This window comes from Myiozetetes cayanensis, unplaced genomic scaffold, assembly GCF_022539395.1.
Source record: "Myiozetetes cayanensis isolate MyiCay16 unplaced genomic scaffold, myiCay2020 scf6-25, whole genome shotgun sequence".
NCBI lineage: Eukaryota > Metazoa > Chordata > Aves > Passeriformes > Tyrannidae > Myiozetetes > Myiozetetes cayanensis.
Window position 1 is genome coordinate 40,230,714 of NW_026087853.1, and position 21,718 is coordinate 40,252,431.

Sequence of the window (21,718 nt, forward strand, 5' to 3'; positions counted from 1 at the left end):
GTAGAAACTGCTGAACAGCACAGACGAAATTTTGATGTTGCCCTGGTCTCTAGTGAAAAATCTTTATGTAGTGTGGGAACACCACCAAGCTCAAGACTTCTCAAATCTCACTTTTGCACACATACATTTTGAAAATTGCAGGAGTGCCTCAGCATTCAGGAACAAATGTCTACCTACAGGAAAAACATCCCTGCAGAAAGACCTCCTGAGGAAATGTGGGCTGGAATCTCCTCTGCTCAAAGCCATTTCCTGCTGTTCTGGCAGGCAGGAGGTTGCAGTCTGCTGCCACCTGGCTAGGTGACTTTTTTGGGGAGGAGGTGGGGAGAGGAAGGAAGGACCCACAAGTTCCCAGATGACGAAGAAATCTGACCTCTAGGCCAACTGTTCCCCTTGCAGCCAGGATACTCAGGAATGATGCCATGTGCCTTCTCCCCACTGACAACCAGATTTGGATACAGCGCACTTTACACATGAGAGAGAACAGAACATAGCAGACCCCAGCAACAGAAAGGTATCACGGAACAGAGCTCTGGAGGATAGAGCGTTTATCTTATAAATCATTTTATTGCTGGGAAGGAAAACTTGGTCTTCTCCCAAATCAAAGGAAGTAAAGAAACCAAACTACAATTTGCAAACATTATAAACTGAAACCAAGAAAGGAAGTGAAAAACTGCTCTTCCACAACAGCATCAGCCTCCAGGGCCTACCATTAGTTATGTGCCATAGATTCATCAAATTCAAAGGAGTTGCGATTTCCATAGGCTGAAGTTTAGGGGGGTTAAGAGTGCCTGACTTGTCCCCATCTCCTATGCTCTCTTCAATCATGATGGCTCTTAACACAGTAAAAATAAATGTAGGTTGTATGAACTGATAAAGGCTGCAGTGTTGCCTTCTCAGAATACCTAGAGAAATTAGCACTGTCCCGTGGTTATGGAAAAACACTCTCTGACAGGACTGCCAAACCTGGACACACGTACAGGGATGGTCCACAAAGCTCCAGTGACCCAATGAAAGTAAACATGGAAGTAAGTGTCTGCTTCCTTCAACACTGATTCCCAAGAGTTACATCACAGAGCCTAGATATTAGATTAAAATTCAAGGAATTAACATTACATATACTCCAAAAGCATATTTCTGTACAAACTGGGATGAAAATGAAGACATCATTAGATAACAGAGTAAGTTTTCTAATAACATTCATTCATTTTAGAAGAATAATGTATGGTGTAGAATGTATGGTAGAGAAAATGATTCTAGAAAATTATTCTGCCCAATTTCAGATCACAGAGACTGAAATGGCTTAACAGTCTGTCCTTTAGGTCATCAATAACATTAAAACATAGGCATAACTGAGTATTTATAACTTGACTGTTCTCATCAAGCAAGAATTTAAACCACAGCAAATGCTGGCCTAAAAAAAGACAGATATTATCTAAACACCAGCTTATTCTTACCCTAAAGAGGGATGTTAGCTTGCTTAACAAAACTAACATGTTACAAGGCATGGAGTATTTACCTGTGCTTAGATCCTACTTCAGGCAGGCAGTGAAGACAGACCAAAGCTATGTTTTGATCCTGGACAGTGGATGCCATTTATCTGCAGTGAGAATTTAATCATGTAGGCAGCACACCTGACTTAACATTCAGACTGCAGTCATCAGCTCACTGCTTCCCACCACCAGGTGAGTCGTACCTGGGGCAGGCAAACTTGAAGAATTTCAGCCAGTTAACCTAGAATCAGGCCTGAGGTGCTGACTGCTGATCTGTAACAGCAGATTCAAGAGATAACCCCCCAAGTAATATTCTTTAATGCAGTATGCATTGACCTAGGAGCAGTAGCACCAGTGTGAGTACTGTGCCTGGTGCTACTACACTCTACTTAGTGTAGATTTGCAATTCAATTACATTGTGATTATAATAATTTAGTTCCAAATACTTGCCCAATTCTTCTAGGTATCAAATCTGGCAGTACAAGTCTAATTTTTAGAGATGCTGACATTTGCTCTCCCACCTGAAATCAATGGAAGCCACAACTCAGTTGTGCTAAAACCAAAAAATAACCCAAGAAATTATTAACAAATTCTGCAAGTAATTTTTTTGCATCTCTTTGTGTCTATTTTCCTGCCTGAGGCACAGAGGTAACAGTTTTAAGCCAGCAGGGATGGAGGACTGCTAATACTCAAGCCACAGGCAGCTCCAACCCGAGTGATAAGGCTCATGGCTAAGGTCTCTGTCACTTGCCTTTGCTTTGTCTTCTCTACATGGATAAACAGGATAAAGTCTGACCACAGAGTGCGTGGCAGAAAAGAGCCTTGACCCTCTGTTCTAGTAGACACTGGTATAATTCAAGTAGTAATTTAAATTATGAAACTGATTGCTTAATTGGAAAAGACTCTGCAGATAAGCAGCAATGCACTGCCTCTTGATGAAATGAGTAATACTTTGAGAACATCACCAAACGCAGCTTTATAATTTCTATACACACACACAGATGGCTTTACATCAAAGAATCCCACCTTGTCATTACTTCAAACAAAGATCACTTACAGGTAAAGGAGAGACAAGACAAGGTGCAAAACTATCTGCTCACTGAATCTGTCTGCTTCAGACGGGACCTCTCAAATCTTTCATGTTCTTTGTGTTCTTATAAGAACAATCATTGCTGTTTCACAAAATTAAAGCCTGCAGTTCAATATCATGTAACAGCATATAATTTCTGTCCACGTAACACAGGCAGCTTCTGATTGCCAAAGATCTTCATAACATCGACTCTTTTCCCCATCATGTATTTCATGGAACTCTGTTCCTGTAAGGCTTCCTTTAAATCTGTAGCCATCTGAGGGTCTGGATCTGCTGTGGATGTAGACACAATGATGTCCAAGTGCCTCTTCACTTCCAAACTCCATCGGATTCTGGATAAATGATCCTAAAGGTCAAGTTGATCCGTGCATCTCTAGAATGATATTCCTTAGGCACTCGATGCTGTAAGTGGTATAAGGGGAAAAAAAAAAAAAAAAAGAAAGAAAATGCATGACCTTGTGCATTTAAAACACAGGTAAATCAAACAATGAATAAAACCTTAATTTCCTGTGATGGATTTTTATTCACATTTCTAAACGTTTCGGTAAGGCAAAAAAATCAATCTGTGACTGCTCAGAGCCACTGAAAAGGTCTTTGTATATTACTGTAGACTTCTTAAATTAAGCTACGACACTTTGATATCCCAACTTCCTATACTGATATTGCTCTTTCCACTGCAGGCTGCAACCTTCCTTACTGAACTTTAATGCTGGAACATCTGAGCTGTTTCCTATTGCATCACTTAGCACTTGAAAGAAAACCTGTTGTTTCTTTGTCTGCTTTCAAATTCCAAGACAGAAAGCAATACTGATGCCCTGGAAAACAACTGTCACTGGAAGCAGAATGTCCCATAACTTTATGGGATTGCCTCGGGCATATTTGGAAAACTGCACTGCAACTAAACCACACAAACAGTGTCAGGGAGTTCTTACCTGCCAATCCTCCTGGGTAGCTCCTTCCATCATCAAGAGAGTCCCATGATCAAGGGGGATTTTCAGTCTTTCTACATAAGTATAATCTCCATTCTCTTCCTAAAAAGAAACATTAGACACTGAAGAAGCAGGTACGTGCATTTGGCAGAAAACCAGTCCTCTACAATAGAGCTTAAAAAGCTGTAAGGGGGGAGGAGGAAGCTCTTATAAGATCAAGAAGCCTAACTAAACATTTCTGTATCTGTATTTCATACAGAGTCCAGGAGTCAAGCATTTTAAGGATGAAAGAAGCCATTGTATCTCACTGCCTCTACAATACATGTAAAGTTCATCAAGTTCCTACATTTAGTGCAAAATTCTGGAGCAAGGCTGAGGACCTTTTGGAAACATCCACTCATAAAATAAACAGTTCAGTGTGGAGACATTCTGCAATAGCTACCCTGATTTCAAGTTAACTACTTCATCAAAAATACACTTCTTGCTATTCTAGATTTGCCTTGGTTTGGACATTACATGCTGGTATTGTATTAGCAGCTGGATGAAGAGCTTTTCCTATCTAAAAAATTAAATAAATCTCCTTTTCCTACAGTACCTTGTAAAACGAGTTGTCTTAAACTGTATCATCAATAAGTCAAACAGACTGCTAAAATAGAAGGCAAATATTTTTGCAACCTTTTGATATGTCTTTAGATTATGTACAACTCTTTTAAGGCTGAAATATAGCAACTGGACGTAGTAACACCACAGCAGTAGTCTTCACACATGCCACATCACTGGGAATAGCAACTCTCTATTGCTTGGCACTATCCCTTCCAATTTTAAACCAGACTAATACACTGCTAAGTCAAATTGCTCAAAGAAGTCTATTATGACAACACAATCATGACAGTAACCTCATCATAAAATCATACTACGCACGACATTAGTATCTTCCAGAATGCCACACAGGCAGGTTTCACAATGCTCTATGTAATCCTTTAACATTTTCTCATTTTAGCCTTCAACAGCTGCAGAAAAAAATTGCTACAAACCTTAAACAACTTCCATTTAACATCTGGCCTACTTAATGTTGGCACTTCAATTATTTCATTAACATTGAAATGTGAATAGGAAATCCAGGATGCCCCCAAATACAGAATGGCAGTATGTATTTTACCTTTTATAGATCTCTATTGCTAACTTAGGAAGGTGTCTAGGAAAACAGAAAGCAACTCTCTAAAATGAGGAATTCGGGGAAGTTTCAGATAGGAAATCAAAAATTTTAACTAGGTTCCTTGAAGCTTAACTGTGCAGTGCCACAACTTGATACAGGTTTGTCTTTTAAAAAGACCATGGCTCACCAAAAAGCTCAAAATAATGAGGTAAAGTAACAATTACTGGAAAAATTATGTCCTAGACTAAAACAGAGTTTGATTTTCAGAAGAACAGCTGTGAGTGTGTGCGTTTACAAAAAAAATGCAGATAGAAGGGAAGACTGCAAATCTTCTAAAATGCAAAAGAGTTGGATTGGGATCAAATCAGTTCCCAACAATAAAAAGCACCAGTTGATGTAATTGACTGTTTATTTGCATCACTGTCACTTTCTGTTCACATCTGGGATCAGAAGTCCCAGCATGAGAGAACTATTCAATATTGCTGGTGAAACTGCCACCACTCACTGGCTGTCCACTCCAGACTTCTGCATTCCTTGGGGATACCTAAGGGCCCAAGGCTGTGCTGGTGATTGATTAAGCTCACTCAGCCTCTGGAATCAAGGGGAGCTGAAGGCACTCAGAAACACTTTTAATATGTATTCTTTGCAAAGACAATGTAAAATATATTTTTAAGCTTCTAGAATTATTAGCTATTTATCTCACTCTATTAGAAGCAAGGTGTAATGCCAAAAACATTTTCTTAACTTCAGTGAAAACAAGGAAAAAATTTCAAAAATAGGTATTATAAACATGACTGCTGATGAAAAGCAGAGAAATACCATTGCATGGCTGTTTTCTATTTCAGAGGATTACATCATTTCACTTTGTGGATGGACAACAGTGGGCTTATTTTGATCTCTTGCTCATCTTGATTAAAAAGGAATTCTGCTAAGATAAATGATTCATGACAAAACATCCTTTTGGCTTAGAAAAGTCACTATGTAAAAGCAACAGTTACTTTCTGTTTTAAATGGGGAATCTCTGAGCATTGTTTTACTTAGAGAAAGAGATTTTTATGTCAGTTGGTTTCGATAAGCCAGTGAATTTAGTAAGGTTTCACCTTCTTACATGTCACTACTAACAGTGTCAACCAGAGCTCATTTAAGAGCTTTTATCCCTAAAGATGATGACATACAGAAAACTCAGTTGAGTTTCAGAGGTCAAAAAGTTTATGAAAGAAATTTATTTTTGACATCTAAGCCAGAAAAGACTTTCTGGTAACAAACACCTAAAGAAGTACATCAGGTAACTTTTATCCACTCACTTTGTAATTCTGTATGTGTATTACAAAACCAGCTGCTTACAAGAATAGGTATAGTAAAGCAACTGTTCTGGTTTTTAGTATATTAGAATTTTCATAATCTTGAGATCCACATTTAATACAATCCAAGCTTTACACTGTCCAAGTACAGTAATTACAGTAACTACAGTTAATAAGTGAGGAAAGCTCAGTATGATTTGATGCGAAGCTGTGAATACAAAATCTGTAAGTACTCCTGGATTCCATCAAGATTGTTTTCTTAAAATGGTATCAAAAATAAAAAAAAAAAAAAAAAGAGAAAATATCTACTATAAATCTGTACACACCACTCAAGTTTGTTTCTTAAGTCTCTTAAGGAAACTTAAGTTTCTTAAGTTTGTTTCTTAAGTCTCTTAAGTTTCTTAAGTTTCTTAAGGGAAGTTTATTGCTATAGCATTAGGAAACGGGTTCTGGGTAGTGTGAAAGTTTCTTTTATTATGAGGAAAATAAATGGAAACATCCTGTAGAAAAAAGTATACATAATAATGCACTTATACAGGCAAATGATGCAAAATAATTTTCAGCGGCTAAAGTCAGCATAGAGAATGCCAGCTTCTAGTTCTTCTCCTTCACCTATTTACGTACTACCAAGAGAATTATCCTTACAAAACTTAAAGATCTCCTATTTTTCAGACTTCATCTTGCTTGTATCCCTCTTTTCCAGTTTACTCCTCTGCCACCAGCTGTGTAAACACACTCCTTCACAACAAAGTAGTCTCATCTATCAGTACTTCTGCATTTTTACCAGTTAATTCTCCCTATCTCTGATAAAATCCTCACTGTGGTTCTTTTCTTTATGCGTTTAGTAATAATGAATATCAGTTATATTGCCGTTTCCTCACATAATACACTTGCCTGCCTGCACAGGCCTACCCTTAAACTCCCTGAGCCTTTCTGCAGCTGACCTAGCAGACTGTAAGTGAGATAGCTCTAAAGCACTCCCATCTTCCTCTCTGCTTGTCTATAGCTTCAAAAGTCCTGCCAACACTGGTGGATGACACCTCCTCCTACTCTGCAGCCAGGCTGTCTGTGAGCCTCCTTCATGCCAATCTAAAAGTTCAATCCTCTTCATCCTGATCTGAATCTCTTTCTACTACACTCCACATATCCCCACATTCGTCTTCAATTAGGCCTGTCAGGCCTGTTTCCAAAAGTACTAGGTGACCTTTACCTGCTGCTAGAACAGCTACTCAAGAACAGAAGAAAAAGAGTGTACTTTAGTGATTCATTTCAAGGACAGACCCATATGAAGGCTGATTCTTAGAACACCAGAAACATCCTGCTATTATCTAACACACACGTGAAGCTCCCTCTCTTCCCAGCACCCATCAGTTTCCTTGGTTACAGATGGAAAAAAGAGCAAGCTGGCAGCTGGTGTTTCAACTCCTTCCAGAGTTCTCATAGCAGTTCTCTGGACAAGGGCACCCAGCTGGTCCTTATGGCACCAGAGCCACAGAGTACCTCCCAGTGGAACGTGGGAGCTTAGTGGGACTTTAAGTACCACCCTTCACTGCTGAACTAGCATTTCACACTCAGCCTCCAGGAGAACCTAATCAGATAACCTGGCACGGTCTCAGAGTTGAGCAATGACAATAGTAAAAAATGGTAGTGAGACTCTATTGGAAAAGACCCATCTAACAGAGTGGAATCAATTTCTCAGGAGCAGGAGGATGAAGTCATGTACATGTGAGACTGAGGGCTTGAGGCTGTGAGAAGAATGGGAGCAGGTCACAGTGCTGCAGTGGTGACATGCTGTAGACAAGCACGAGAGGACTTGTGGACTAAACCAGCAGCTGTGTGTGAACTGTGCATGAATCACAGCTCTAAAGCAAAGCATCTGTCTCCTGGTTTCGGTGTAGGCAGGAGCTACAACAAGAAAGCAAGAGGAAAGTTAAAGTAATAATTTACTGGAATAGAAGAAACCAGACCACTGTAGACTTTGACCAAGTAGGCATCCAAAAAAACCTAGAAACCATTTGAAGTAAAGGAAAAATATCAGCTGCAACCACATAACTGGTCCAAATAAACAGAAAAGTCCGTATTTAGAAGAAAGAATGCTTAAAATGAAAAATCCCAGCAGGAAAAATAAAACAGTTTCTGACATCATGTTAATTCCCATGAAAAGTCTCCTTATTCCAGGGGGGAATTTACACCTGAAATGTATTTTTACCTTTTTTTACATGCACTGGGCTGAAAACCTGTCAAGAATTATTACTATTTACCTGCAAGGAATGCTTGTTTAAGCAGATTCAATAGGCTACACATGTCTCTACACTCCTTTACCCTCTATTAAATGACGAACACTTACTCATCCAGTACAGTACTCATCAAAAAAGAAAACCAGGGGACTGAACCTTCCCTTCCCCTCACCCTAGAACAATTTTCAGGAAAAAACCCCACCACTTGCACCTCAGTAACTTTTTTTGTTGTTTAATTTTTGCCAAGGAAAAAAGATTTCATTGTGTGACTGTTTCAGAGTGGCTTATATAAACGCTACCAAATTACTACCAGACAAATGTTGAAATTCACACAAACATGGACAGTAGAAACAACTCACCAACACTACTGGTTGTCTTTTCAGTTAGAGACATAAGATTTTATTCACTAGTAAGTTCATTCACATTTCAAGATATTATCTGGAAAATATTTGTAGAGATACGAACATGAAGTGAAGTCTCTGTAGACTCTTATCTAGTACTCTTCAATAGCCTTTCAAGATGTGACCTCACTTGTGGTACATACTGTTTTGTACACAGTACATGATCCCACACAGGCAACTAGTATGTTCATTACATCTTTCAATTCAAAATACTTAAAAGGACCTACAAGAACAGAGGGAAATGAAGGCCTTTGAAATCCTAGAATCTGAAACAGTAGAATGTTGGCCCTCAAAGAGGCTTAATTATGGGAGGAAAAGTATTTACTTTCTCTTTCCCTCCTCAGCGAAGACTAACTCTGAAAAGCCCAATGTACTGATACTGGCAGATTAAAACAAGGGAGAGCCCGAGTGTCTGTGATGATCATTAATCTGAATTCCTTTTCCCTAGACTACTTTGCTCTTCCTGTATCTCGCTTTTGAACAAAGTAATGTTCAAACTTCAAATATGTACATTTTTAACTTTCTCTTAATGAAAGAGAGAATGCTACAGTACAACAGAGTATGAAAATTACTTATTTGGTGGCACAGCCTGAAAGGTTGTAATTTCCATTAAAGCCTCTTGTAACTCCCACTTAGCAAGGCATCTAGTGTCATATGATGCTCTCAGAAAACTGCAGGCTTTGGGAATGTGCAAAGAATACGTAATGTGTGGCACGTAATTATTAAATATGAATTCCTTTAGACGGAGGATGCACTTAATAGCAATTTATTTGAAGATCAATCTACACATGGGGATTCTACCCTAGAAACAGGCATGTCGCACTTGCAAAAGGAATACACTTTACAGATAGCAAGACTCAGCTAGTCAGAAATATCCTGTCAAAGGTGCTGAAGAAAAATGAGGAGAGCTTGAGGAATATATCTATAGAAAATCACCCGTCTCAGGAAGAAAAGGGAAGAGATTGTGCAGAACAGATCAAAGAAGGTGGCCAACTATGAATGGCACAGACTGAACTTCCCCCTTTGTTCATAGTGGGGTTTTTGCAGAAAATAGAAAAAAAAGACATCTTACTCAAGAACTCAGATTGACTTTTAGGAGGGAACCTGCAAAGTTTATACTAAGATCTAAATGGCTTTTTTCTGACCCATCGATAGGGAACACGGGCACCTCTAGAAATGAATCCAAGAACCGTTTACAGTTTCCTAGAAGAATGAACTTTCCAGCTGACATTTTGTCATCAACACAGCATTAAGGATACTTACTCATGCTATGCCCACTGACATAATGCACTGGTTATGTGATCTCATGCTCAGGGACCAATATTAAATTCACTTCAGACAACAAAGAATTCACAAATTAGAGAACTGGTGAAAAATACAAATTTGTTTTCTGGTTTGATTTCTGACCTTTGCTGTTCACGACTAGGTGACCCAAGGTGACTCTTGATGGGGAGATCTCATTATGTCAGCACAGTTTTCCAGTAGGCTGATAATCATCACCTCTGCTTTCTGTATTACTTATTCATAATAAATAGTGACATAAGCAGACAGCAAACTTCTTCCTGAAGTTCTGAATGACTACACAATCAGAAAATACATCTGAAAAGGACATCCTAAAATAAAGTAAAATCTTTTTACCTGGATAAATACAAACTGCCAAGTTTAAGTTGGCTTGTAAACAAAGCATTCCAAAGCACAGCATTTTATCTAGAAAGAGTATTCACTACTGAATCACCAACTGTCTCCTGAAATGATATTCCGCACATGCCTCCTTATCAAAGTAAAGGATCTCTGTTTAGTCTGTGAAATGTGATGCAAGAGTTTCCATGGTATTTTATGGAAATGAAATGAGCTTCTTCCCTTTGCTCACTGTCCCTCAATCTGAACACACACATCCAAGTGAAAATATTGTTAAGAGGATTTCTACTTAAAGAGCAGTCAGAACTACTCTTCATCCCACATTATGCTTTACATAACGTTGGCCTGAGTTTAAGAAAATGGTACCAACTCTTTGATTCACTTGCACAGAATAAGTCGACTTTCAGCATCACTGATCTCATTTCAAGTACCAGGACCCTTATTCAGGTCGCCATTTCACTACAGCACACTATTAGAGTGGCCCTATCCCCATCCTCAGGATTTCACGTTCCATGTGATGGATTTCTTGATCCATATGTTTATTCCACAGAACTTTACTAGTTCTGCTTTCATTGTTAACTATGAAAAGCTTTTGTAATTAAGTTCTCTAAACAGGGGGAAAATAATAAACATATGAGTAGCTATAAGACTGTCTAAGTGTGATATAAACACTCACAGGGGAAGGTTTCTTTCTCATCTCAAACGTCCGAGTAGCACCAAAGCTGAGTGAGGCAATGGTGGGATTTTTTCCCAGTGATGGTTCATCGTCACTGTGCCAGTCCACACTGTCCTTCTCATTTCGGTAGAGGTTGCAGAGAAGAGAGTTGAAGGTGCAGCCAGTGAACTCTTCAATGCGCTCCTTCAGCACAGTCAGCAGGGGATGCCACTGTGGTCAATGCAGAGGGGAAGGGTAAATGCAGCGAAAGCAGGCGAGCGGCAGGTAACAAAACACACAGGGTGAAAACTACTAAGGAACAAAATATACTGCACTTGAATCACAATAAACTTATAATCAAACAAATGACTCACCACAATTCTGATCATATTTTTAGCACGGTGGAGGAACAGGCTTTCTGGGAAATATGCATATGTTACCCATCGCTCAATACTAAATCATCTCTTGAAACTGTGAAGCCAGGCTGCCTTTCACACTAATGCAGGCAATCAGGGACTAAATGATACACTCTCAATTGCCTGCAGCTGTTGACAGAGAACAAGAGGAGGCAGTTGGCCTAACATGGCCCCCTGTCCCCGCTCTGTCAGCACAGCTTGTTGAGCTCAACTCACCACCTCCTGGGGTTTTGACTCCAACATTGTAACTTTCCAGTGGGTCACAGAACCAATGTGACTGGCTGGAATTTCATCCTTCCCTTTGCTAACATCTTGCTGAGTCCACAGCCCAGGGCGCTCTGCACATTCCATTACAAGTCAGTCCAATTATTAATGTTATAAACTTACATCACGACTTTCATCTGTCAGAATGCTTTTAAGAGCTATACAAGTATATAAAGAAAGAAAAAAAGCCAAAGTAATGTAGGCCAGAATTTCTGCCCATTATATAAGCAGAAATAGAGATCAAGAGAGGATAAGAATATGATTCCAAATCTTCCAGTGCATCACTGGCAGAAGAAGCAACAGACAGCAGGAACTATTTTCTAGTATCCACCTCTAATAATCAAGGCTGCACTTCCTTCTTTACAAATGTACCCATATTTAAGGGGCATTTAACTTACCGGTCACACTGCCAGAGCCTCAAATACCATCTTTCTCTACTGGGGTATTTCTAAGTCACTCCTTCAAGGATTAAGCATCATGTGAATAATTAATTATACATAAATATAGCTTGCAGCTATGGGAAATGTAGGGAAACCAGTAATACCACCTGAAAAAGGGTTTGCCTGCAATTGGGCTGCCTGGATGTGCATAAGAGTACAACAGGAATTATTGAAAGCACTTTTCAGTGACCAACTAGGACCAGATTTCTTTAATTCCATACTTCCACAAAAGTATGTATTAGTGAATATGTTACCATATAGTGGATTTTTTACTGGAAACCCCACTAAAAACTTGCTGCATTTTGAAGTAATTTTGTTGAAACATTACTGTGTCACCAACTATATCACTGCTCACAAAGAAACATTTTCTAATACCAAAATTCATTTAGGCAAGAGCACTGGATTAAATCAAGCAATGCTGCAATCACACCAACTCTTATGAAACAAAAAAGGAGGCACACAAAGCTAATTACTCCTGCAGATTAAGTGTTTAAGGCAGTAACTGGTTTTGACCAAGCTGTGCACTAAATTACATTTTACTCAGGATATTTTTGTGATAGGAATCCTTTTCTACAGGTAAGGACTGTGCTTTTTATACCATCCACTGCTTCTTCTAGGCTTCAGGTATTGCCATATACAAAGCCAAGTGAAATGTCAGGGTGTCCATGTGCCTGTGTATCTGCCCATGGGCAGCCAGAGAAGGACTGGCTCCCAGCTCCCAGTGCATCTAATTTTCTGTTCGAGTTTCTTTCTCTTGGTAAACAGATGAATTATTCAGGGATAAAAGAATCAGCATGTGTGACTGATTTAGGCCTTGTACCTTTTGGATGAGAAAAACAAGCTAGTGGCCCAATGAATGCTAACTCTGATCTTTATGCAAACTGAGACAAAACTGTAAATTCAGGGTATATGGGCTCTATCCAACCTGAGCAGCAATGGCTTCCACAATAGGCAGTTCTGAACTGGATTTAAGTCATTAGTGTACAACACAACGATTTTGTGGGAGCAGTTCCAGTCCCTAAAGCCACTCAACTTCCAGAAGTCCATTTAAATTAGTATATCACAAATGAGTACAAAAAAAGAAATTGCCTATTTTCCCACCACAAGTTGCACAAGTTATAATTTTTAACTGCAGTATCTTTGAGACTGCAAAACCTTCACAACTCACCATGTTAAATAATGTCTTTTCCAACTTTTCCCAAAGTGAGCCCTGCTAGGAGGTACCCTGCTTCGGCAACAGTTTTGGGACTCGGGACACTTTTCTCTCAAGCTACCCAGCCTTCAACAGTGATACCTAAATTGTGGTTCAGAACACTGTAGCCTGCTGCCATGGAAATTCCAAACAAAGCAGTATCAGCAGACAGGCTGATGGGACAACAGGCTGGAAGACAGAGAGACAGAGGAGGAAGAGAAGGAGAGAGAGGGAGAGCACACGAGCAGGAACAAAACATCACTCTGTCATTCAGAAGGTTTTTAACTCTTCCAAAACAGCGTGGGAAATTACCTCATACAATCTGGAGTTGCTGAGCAGACTGGTTGCATGTGTGAATTTCATTGCATCCACACAGGAATCAAAATATGCCTCTCATTTAAGCAGTACTGAATCTAAGTGTTTCTGAAAGGAACTATTTCAGTGATTGCTATTATTGTATCTATACAACAAAAAACTCAGTAGGACTGTGCTGCACTACAACCTCCCATATAAAGATGCTTGGAGTAAGTCACACACAGCCATTCAAAGTTTCATCCAAAGCAGACCTTTAAACTCCAGAGAGATAACTTTCTCTTGGCAACATTTAGCAACTAAATCACGCTCCTCTCAGGCAAGCCACTCATAAAGTTTATTTTATAAAATTGTCCACAATCCAGTAGAATCTGTTGCTGATTACAAATGAAAAGCTTACAGATACTCTACATAAGAGTAAAGGATAGAGGGAATTATTGTTTTTTGATCTCTGCAAAGGATTTCTCTGTAGGCAATAATATAAGGAAATGGTAAGCATATACATACATTTGGATTTGGTTGCATTGTTATCCTGGAGTAGGTGTAAGGAAGTTCCCCATACCAGGATGTAAGCCGTGGTTCCTCAAAAGATACTTCTGAAAAAAAGAAAAACAGGAGGACTTTCTCAGTTGCCTTATCAAAGGGTTTGAAAACGGAAAGATGATGCAATTCTGCCAAGAAACTTGATCAAAAAGAGATCAAGTTCACTTGTCCATTCACCTAAAATTAAAAAGCAGACCTTTAAAATCCTCAGCTTTGCGTAATGAACTCATATGAAGGAATAAGATTATTCAAAATCAGGCCTGTCTCTGCAGGAGGAATTACCTTGCCAGAATCTTGAAACCACATCCATTTGCTTGCCCCTATGCCAGACAGGGCAAGGACTGGATGAGTTAAAGATGACAAAATGAAACTGACACTTGATTTATAATTCTGGATTGGTTTATATTCTCCTGGTTCCAGTGCCCAATATGCTGGCATAAATTGCAAGATGCAGAGGGATCCACTGGAAAGAGTGAAGTGGAAAGGACAGTAGCATCAATGGGACATTACAGAAGCAGAATGTAGCAAGGTCAGACACAAGTAATATTTTGCCAAATGCATGTCTGATCTGTGGTGTAACACAAGCATAAAGTTAAAAATACTTTCAACTTCTGAAAAGACTATCTTGGTAACTATTTCTCATGTTTGACAGGTAACATTCTCCATTATACTGTACCTTTATTACAAGCCAAGAAATACACGTTGAAGACATTTTCCAGTCTTTCTTCCACTACTCTGATATATTATCTTACATCTGTTCCTGACTGAAATCTGAAATTTAGCTAGAACAGGTGCCCCTTAGCGAACAAATACAGAATAGCAGTCTCTTCTCTTACTGCACTACTGGAACTAATAAGCAAAGACAAGGGAAAAGGAACATGCTCTGCAGGGATTTTAAGTGAAAGAGGAAAAACATGTACCTTGCAGCAGAAACGTCAAAGAACAGTTTTTACAGCATCACTATATGAAGGGATGGTGACCAGACTTAATCTTAAAATAAGAGTGAGAAAAGGAACTAGAGATGACAGGCAAGTTTAATTTGGAAAGATTTCATTTAATTGACAATAGTAACAAGGTGGGAGAGACTGAAAAATAAGCAGCAGTACTCTTCAGATATGCACAGAAAACCTGCAAGGAAATTTGAAGGAGTGGTAATACAAAAAATAAAAACAATTACAAACAATGCACAGATTTTGTTACGGAATTGACCTGGGAATGACCTGAAAAGCTGGTCTACACACTGCCTTACCCTGCCTGATGTGAGTTCTCTGACCCCAGGGTATGTCTTGAAGAAGTTGTTCAAACATCCAGTCTGCCTGCTCTGAGTCAATAAAGCCAGGAATCAAATGAATCCTAAGGACAAAAAAGATGAAGAAAAGAAGGAAGGAATAAACATTTCTATACCTACTTGGGTAAAATATTCTAATTTCCAGGATTCTCAAAGCAGTTAAAAACGGCTGTAATGAATCAGATCAAAAGTCAAAGTCCAGTATCCTGTTTGTGACCCCAGGCAAAAGCAGGTGTGAAGGAGAGAGCAGAAGAGCTCCTGTGGAGTCTTACTCTCACCAAATGTATAGTTGGTTTTCAAAACTTATAAAAACACATGACACCACCAATATACCATGAATCCCAGAATCAGCAATGTACTGTGAAAAAAGGCATTCTTTTGCTTCACATCTGATGAATCAGATAGCCCTGATTATGGTAATACAATCAACATAAGTAAATAATTGCCCTTTATTCACCATCTCCATGTTGCTCAGAATTTGATAGCCCTTTATCCCTACTGTCATTCTATTCTCCTTTTCTGAGCACAAGAACCCTACAGTATTTAATCTCTCCTATTTTTTTTTTATTTCTCTATGTACATTTGATGTTTTGACTGTACTAACAAGCATTCAGGAACTACAGCCACTGTAGTGGCTGCAGAATAGGAATGCTGCTCACAGCAGTGGACTTTCACAAGTAATCCATGCTCCAAAGATATGACAATAAGTGGTAAAGGTGCTAAAAAAAGATGCAAAATCTGATTATTAACTTTCCCAAAATATATATATTCCATCAACATATTATGAAAACAAACTCCAGAAAATGAAGAATAACCCAGCTGGCTGTGTATCTTGTTTCCTTCCAGCTGGTCAAAGCCTTTACTTTTCAAAATGCTTTAAAAATTTATTTGCGGCTTTAGAAGAAACTAAGATGAAGACACAAAAATAAAATAATACAACAATAAGAAGAAATTAATTTAAATAAATGCACAAAAAATTACTATGTCCTTGGCATTTTTTCCACTATTAATAAAAATCTATCAAATTCAGAAGAAATGATTAATACTGATATTGCAGTTAAGTCAGCAGGGTAAAGTAAAATGCATTTAGTTAGTAAAATCACAGAACAAGTAGGTATTGTTTTGAAGTGCCCTGAAGTTGAAATAATTAAGGCACGGCATATAAGCAAAAGGGACATCGCTAAAGTTACCAAACCTGCCTGAAGTTAAATGCTTTCATTAGATTAATTTCAAACAAGTCCAATTTACAGCTAAAAGATTTTGGCAGCTCTTAACTGTACAACACAAGACATCAGGCACTTGCTAATACAGGAATACCAACTCAAACTTCCAGCAGCAACTTATTCTGAATCATGAATCAAATGGACAAAGCCCCTTGTGCTTATGCCAGACAAGCACACCAGATGCAGTACTCTTGACTAGATGTCAAGAGGTTTATTTTTCATCTCTTCAGTGCTGCTCAGAACCACGCAAATCTCTGCTACCTGATACTCAAAGTATTTCCAAGAGTACTCTAAACAGGTGATACACAGGAAGGGCAGCGTGCAGCTGCTAGAGTCAGAACGCTCTGCAGAGACTGGGCTTCAGAAATCTGAGTATCAGCACATCACTCTGCAAAAGCAAGTAACAAGTTTCAGCCACTTACCTAGAAATGCCAGTTGGTCCTTTGCTGAGCTCATACACACCAGGCTTGCTTAGGATGTAGAAAGGAAAAGAGACATCAGAAAGATAAACAACAAGAAACTATCTCAGACTGAGTAGTACAGACTACATTTGCTGCAGGCCTCGACTAGGGAAATTTTTCTTTAAAAAAGAAAAGAAAATTAAAAAAGGGAAGCAATAACGTCCCAGAGATAGAGGTCAGAGTAAGGCAGCAAGGAGTGCTGCAGAAGCAAATGAGTGTGTGTGCACTTCCTGTCTTTCCTTTCACCAAAGGCTCAATACACAGTTTTAGGGCTCTAGAGATAAATAAAACAGGGATGTTAGAAGGAACCTAAAGGAGACAACCACACAAGACTGCGCTCGGATCACTATGCTTGCATTTATAGGCACACTGAGTAAGAAAATTCTACCAAGACAGCCAAACTGAAGAATATTTAATTTTCATTATCTTTAACTTCACCATACACCACCACACTCGGTCACACCTCATGCCAAAGTTATTCTGAAAAAAAGCACATTTCAATACAAAAGGTAGGTGATCTACAAATATCCAGGTTCACTTCCGAGCCTTCAAAGAAATTGTCATACTATACTCCTGGTATATCCCAGTGCAAGTAATTTCCAGCATAGTTTACACATGGGACTATTCCAGGAAAATGTACACTGCTAACCAAAGAAGACATAATGGCAGTTCTGTTGAACCAGAATGTGCAATTAATAATTATTCCTGGCTTACACAGCTATGCCAAAGCTATAAAAGCCAGTTAACAGACTTGGACTCTCCTGATAATATGCTCAGCTCAGGATAAAGGGTTGAAAGTCCACATTTTCCACTGAAATTTCTTCCAAAGGCATGGCAGTTGTGTGTGAAAAAGGAACTCTTTTCCAGCAGATTCCCACCGACCATAATGACAGAAAAACTGCAGGAGGGACAGTTAAGTCAGCAGTGTACTCACTCTATCACACCTGCCTCAGGAACTCTGCGCTCCACCTGAAAGGTAACAAGAGAGTGCACAGTGAATATTAAATATTTAAGTACCTGGTACACTCTAGACAAATGGAATTAAAAGTCTTCTCTAGTGACTCTGCATAGCCACACACTGATATGCCAGTGAGAAAACATAACTCTGGACAATCCAGGAGCAGTAACAGCCCACCTGCTCTCTCCACACCACAGAAACTCTCAAATGCAGCTACCATTGCAGGCTGGTTTTTAACAATCAACTGCCCCCTAAAGGACATTGATTTCTAAATTATTTGGATTTATTATAATACTTGCTATTTATCAACTGCAACCAAGAAAATTTTTATCCTTGTATTTATTAAAATATCCTTACATAAGTAAAAATCTAGGTTAACTTTAGGATGGATGAACAAACCCCAGGCCTCAGTCAGTGAGCAAAACACAAGGGAAGCCAAACATAGCCGGAGCTGATGCTGTAAAATTGTCTGCACAGCTGAGATAGCTGGTTTTTGTTAAAACAAAAGACAGAGTAGTTTAATCCAGCCTTGGCTATCATTTTGGTTGTCTCAGGGATTTCTGCTTCTCTGCTCTGAGCTCAGAGTGCTGAAATGCAAGGAGGAACTGCACTGCACCAGCAAGAGGATCAAAATATAGTACTATATAGATAACAGGGCTCTGCCACAGAGAAAGGTGAATCTTCCCAGACCATCTTAAATTCTTCCAAGCATTTGAAATAAGTCTAGCTTAGAAAGAAGTGTTCATGATTTATTTTTTTTCCCAAGAAGGGAACAGCCCTCTTTCTCCAAAGAGCACAATAATCTTCATCTGCTCACGGGACATTAAGTGTATAAAACAAATCCTATACTCTTTGCCTGCAACAAGACAGATATCCCAACTGAGGGAAACAAAAAGAGCTCAATGCTTAGGACATTGCATCATTCTGAATATTTAGGAGAACATATTCTTTCAGTCCTGTGAAAAAAAACAGTAGTTACGAACAGGTTAAATAGAGGAACAGTAATTTTCCTGTTTGCCATTATATGCAAGATAGCTGCAAATTCTGTTTTGTAAAAGCCCATACTTCAGCTCAGCTGTTTTTAATTGTTTTTAAACAACAGACCATATTCTAAAGTACTTTTTATCCTTTTTATAATTTTTATCATTTGAAGTTTAATCATGGATAAGATTCTGCTAGTTACTGTGTAATTTTTACCTCTGATGGCTTTTCAAAGACAAATTGCTTTTGAGTGTGAGGATGATCTTTCCTCATCCATGCTGGTCTGGCACCTGCAGGCGCAAGGCTGCTCACCACAGGTGCCTTAGGTGCTAGAGCAAAGAGAGAAAAAAAAGAAGGTTCACTCGAAATAGAATATCATCGTACAAAAAAATATAGTTAGGAAGAGTTTACAGAATCATTGCTTGGAGTATTCTCCTCTGCTTGTCAGAAACTCCAGGACTTAAAACTGCACAGGAATTGAAATTTTTTAAAATATATTCATTATATCCATAGACAAACAGAAATGAAAGCATTATTTTATCAGAAAGCATGGCATCTAGAACCTTTCAATTCTACAACAAATACCTATGACATGCCAGCAGAAATTGTCCCATGAAGCTAAACTACTTTCTCCTGCATCTTTTTTGGGGAAAAAAAAATAAAAGAGAAAAATACTTTTATTAAAACTAGGTTTTTAAATTAGGAAGCACGGAAGAGGAACTCAGGCATATGAATTCATGTGTTTCATTTATACGTGCAAACAGGCTTTAAAAGAGGTCTGACACAAAATCTTAATTCTATATAATTCAAAAGATGGAAAAATTTTTATTTTTTAAATTCCCTTAGGAATAGACAGAATAAAATGCACGTGTGACAGAAAATTTACAGGCCACATGCACAGATCACAGTAGCTGGCTACATTTTTTTACAATTAAAAAAAAAAAAAATCAGCTTGCCTAGGATGCTCAGTCTGCAGAGATATGGGAGCTTTATGGGAAAGGGAATCAGGCGAGTGAAACAGAGTTTTAAGCACTTTCACAAAAACAAACCAGTCCCTCCTACAAGACTGGAAACATACAAAGTGGTCTCCTGCCTCTGTATGCTTTGGTTTCAATGTTTGTTAAAAAGAACTGTGATGTTAACTCCAGCCTTTCGAGTAGCTCTCTTTTATCTTGCAATATTTTCACCGTGAAAAGGTAAACGAAGGCATGTATTGTGTTTTACGAATAAAAAGTGACTACTGATTCTCACACAAGTCAGCTCTACCAAGTTCTGTTCGCCTCATTCATCTCGCCGGGAGATGAGCACAGTGCACTCGCCTCAGTGTGCACACTGGCAACACATCCATACCCTGCGTTCTGCACCCAAAAGGGCCGCACGTAGAGATTTTACTCAAAAACTGGGTTGGGACACCTGCAGTTCAGCTACCGAGGGGAGCGGGGGAAGCGAGGCCACTCCTCGGAGCGGCGCATCCGGAGGCCGGGCCCGCCGCCCGGCGCTCGCCGCCGCGCCCAGGCCGGCAGTGTCCTCCCCGCCGTCTGTAGGGAAGGGGGAAGGCGGAAGGGGGAAGGCAGCCCCTCCGCTTCCTACAGCGCCGGGCCCGCCCGGGGCGCCGCACAGCGCGGGCGAGGCGGCTGTCGGGGCTCCTTACCTGCGGGCCGCCCCGCCGGGCCGCCGGCCCAGCCGCCCTGCACACGGGCCCGCAGCCGCCGCTCCGCCATCCCCGCGCTGCCTCCGCCCGGCCCGGCCCGGCCCGGCCCGGCGCTCCGCTCCGCTCCGCTCCACCAGCGGAGGGCCCCAGCGGCCCGGCTGAACCTGCGGCCGGGCCCCACTGCCAGCCCTGCGCTCCGCCCTCCGGCGGCAGAGGTGGAGCTAAAGGCTCCCTGCCCCCGGGACGGCAGGAGCAGGCACCCAACTCGCCTCCCACGCTGCTCCGGCTCTTGCGTGGCGCCGGTGACAAAAACACCTTTGGAAGCAGCGGTGCAAGGGGACGAGGCTGATACCAACAGAAACGCCCTGTCAGGTGCCCAGGATATTCCCAAGCACACGGGCAGCTACTGAGTACACAGTACCTCAGTCACTAAGGTGAACAGGCATTCAAAATCGAAGTCAGTGCAATTTAGGTTAAATTTTTACCTGAATTTTACTTAAAGTTAGCAATTCTCTGCTGCAGCTTAGAAAATAAAAGACCTGAGCAGAAGCATGAGAATAGGAATCCAAACTGCAGCATGCCCAACACAACAACATGGTGACTACAGGCTCCGAGAACCCCCTTTACGGGGACACCCCTCCATCTGTGCCAGTTGGATGAGCATACCTTTCCAAGTACCTTCAATAGTTAGCAAATTGTTAGTTGGAGATAATTATTTCTTATTAATAGCTTAATTAGTCCTAACAATTTATTTTGTGTTCCAGTGATTTTAAAATACCAGCACTGTTAAATCATAGAATATCCCAAGTGGGAAGGGACCCACAAGGACCATCTTAAGTCCAGCTCCTGGCACTGCACAGGATAGCCCCAAAAATCACACCATGTGTTTGACAGTGTTGTCCAAACACTTTCTTGAACTCTGGCAGGCTTGGTGCCATGACCATTTCCATGGGAAGACTGTTCCAGTGCCTAACCACTCTCTGGTGACAACCTTGTTCCTAATATCCAACCTAAACCTCCCCTGACTCAGCTTCAGGCCACTCCCTCGGGTCCTGTCACTGGTCACCAGCGAAAAAAATTGGTACCTACCCT

The 21,718-nt window shown here is 40.1% G+C and overlaps 1 protein-coding gene across 1 annotated transcript; it reads right to left on the reverse strand.

Annotated features, from left to right (window-relative positions):
• Positions 1-295: 295 nt before the first annotated feature.
• ALKBH3 (alkB homolog 3, alpha-ketoglutarate dependent dioxygenase) lies at positions 296-20,752 on the reverse strand. The gene is made up of 9 exons (XM_050335973.1): positions 20,627-20,752; positions 19,192-19,304; positions 17,971-18,005; positions 16,998-17,045; positions 15,314-15,417; positions 14,029-14,117; positions 10,919-11,128; positions 3,513-3,611; positions 296-2,982 (listed from the first exon to the last, which is right to left on the reverse strand). Exons 1-9 carry the CDS (start codon positions 20,694-20,696, stop codon positions 2,890-2,892), a joined length of 861 nt encoding a protein of 286 aa, XP_050191930.1. The 5' UTR covers positions 20,697-20,752; the 3' UTR covers positions 296-2,889.
• Between the last annotated feature and the right edge of the window lie 966 nt (positions 20,753-21,718).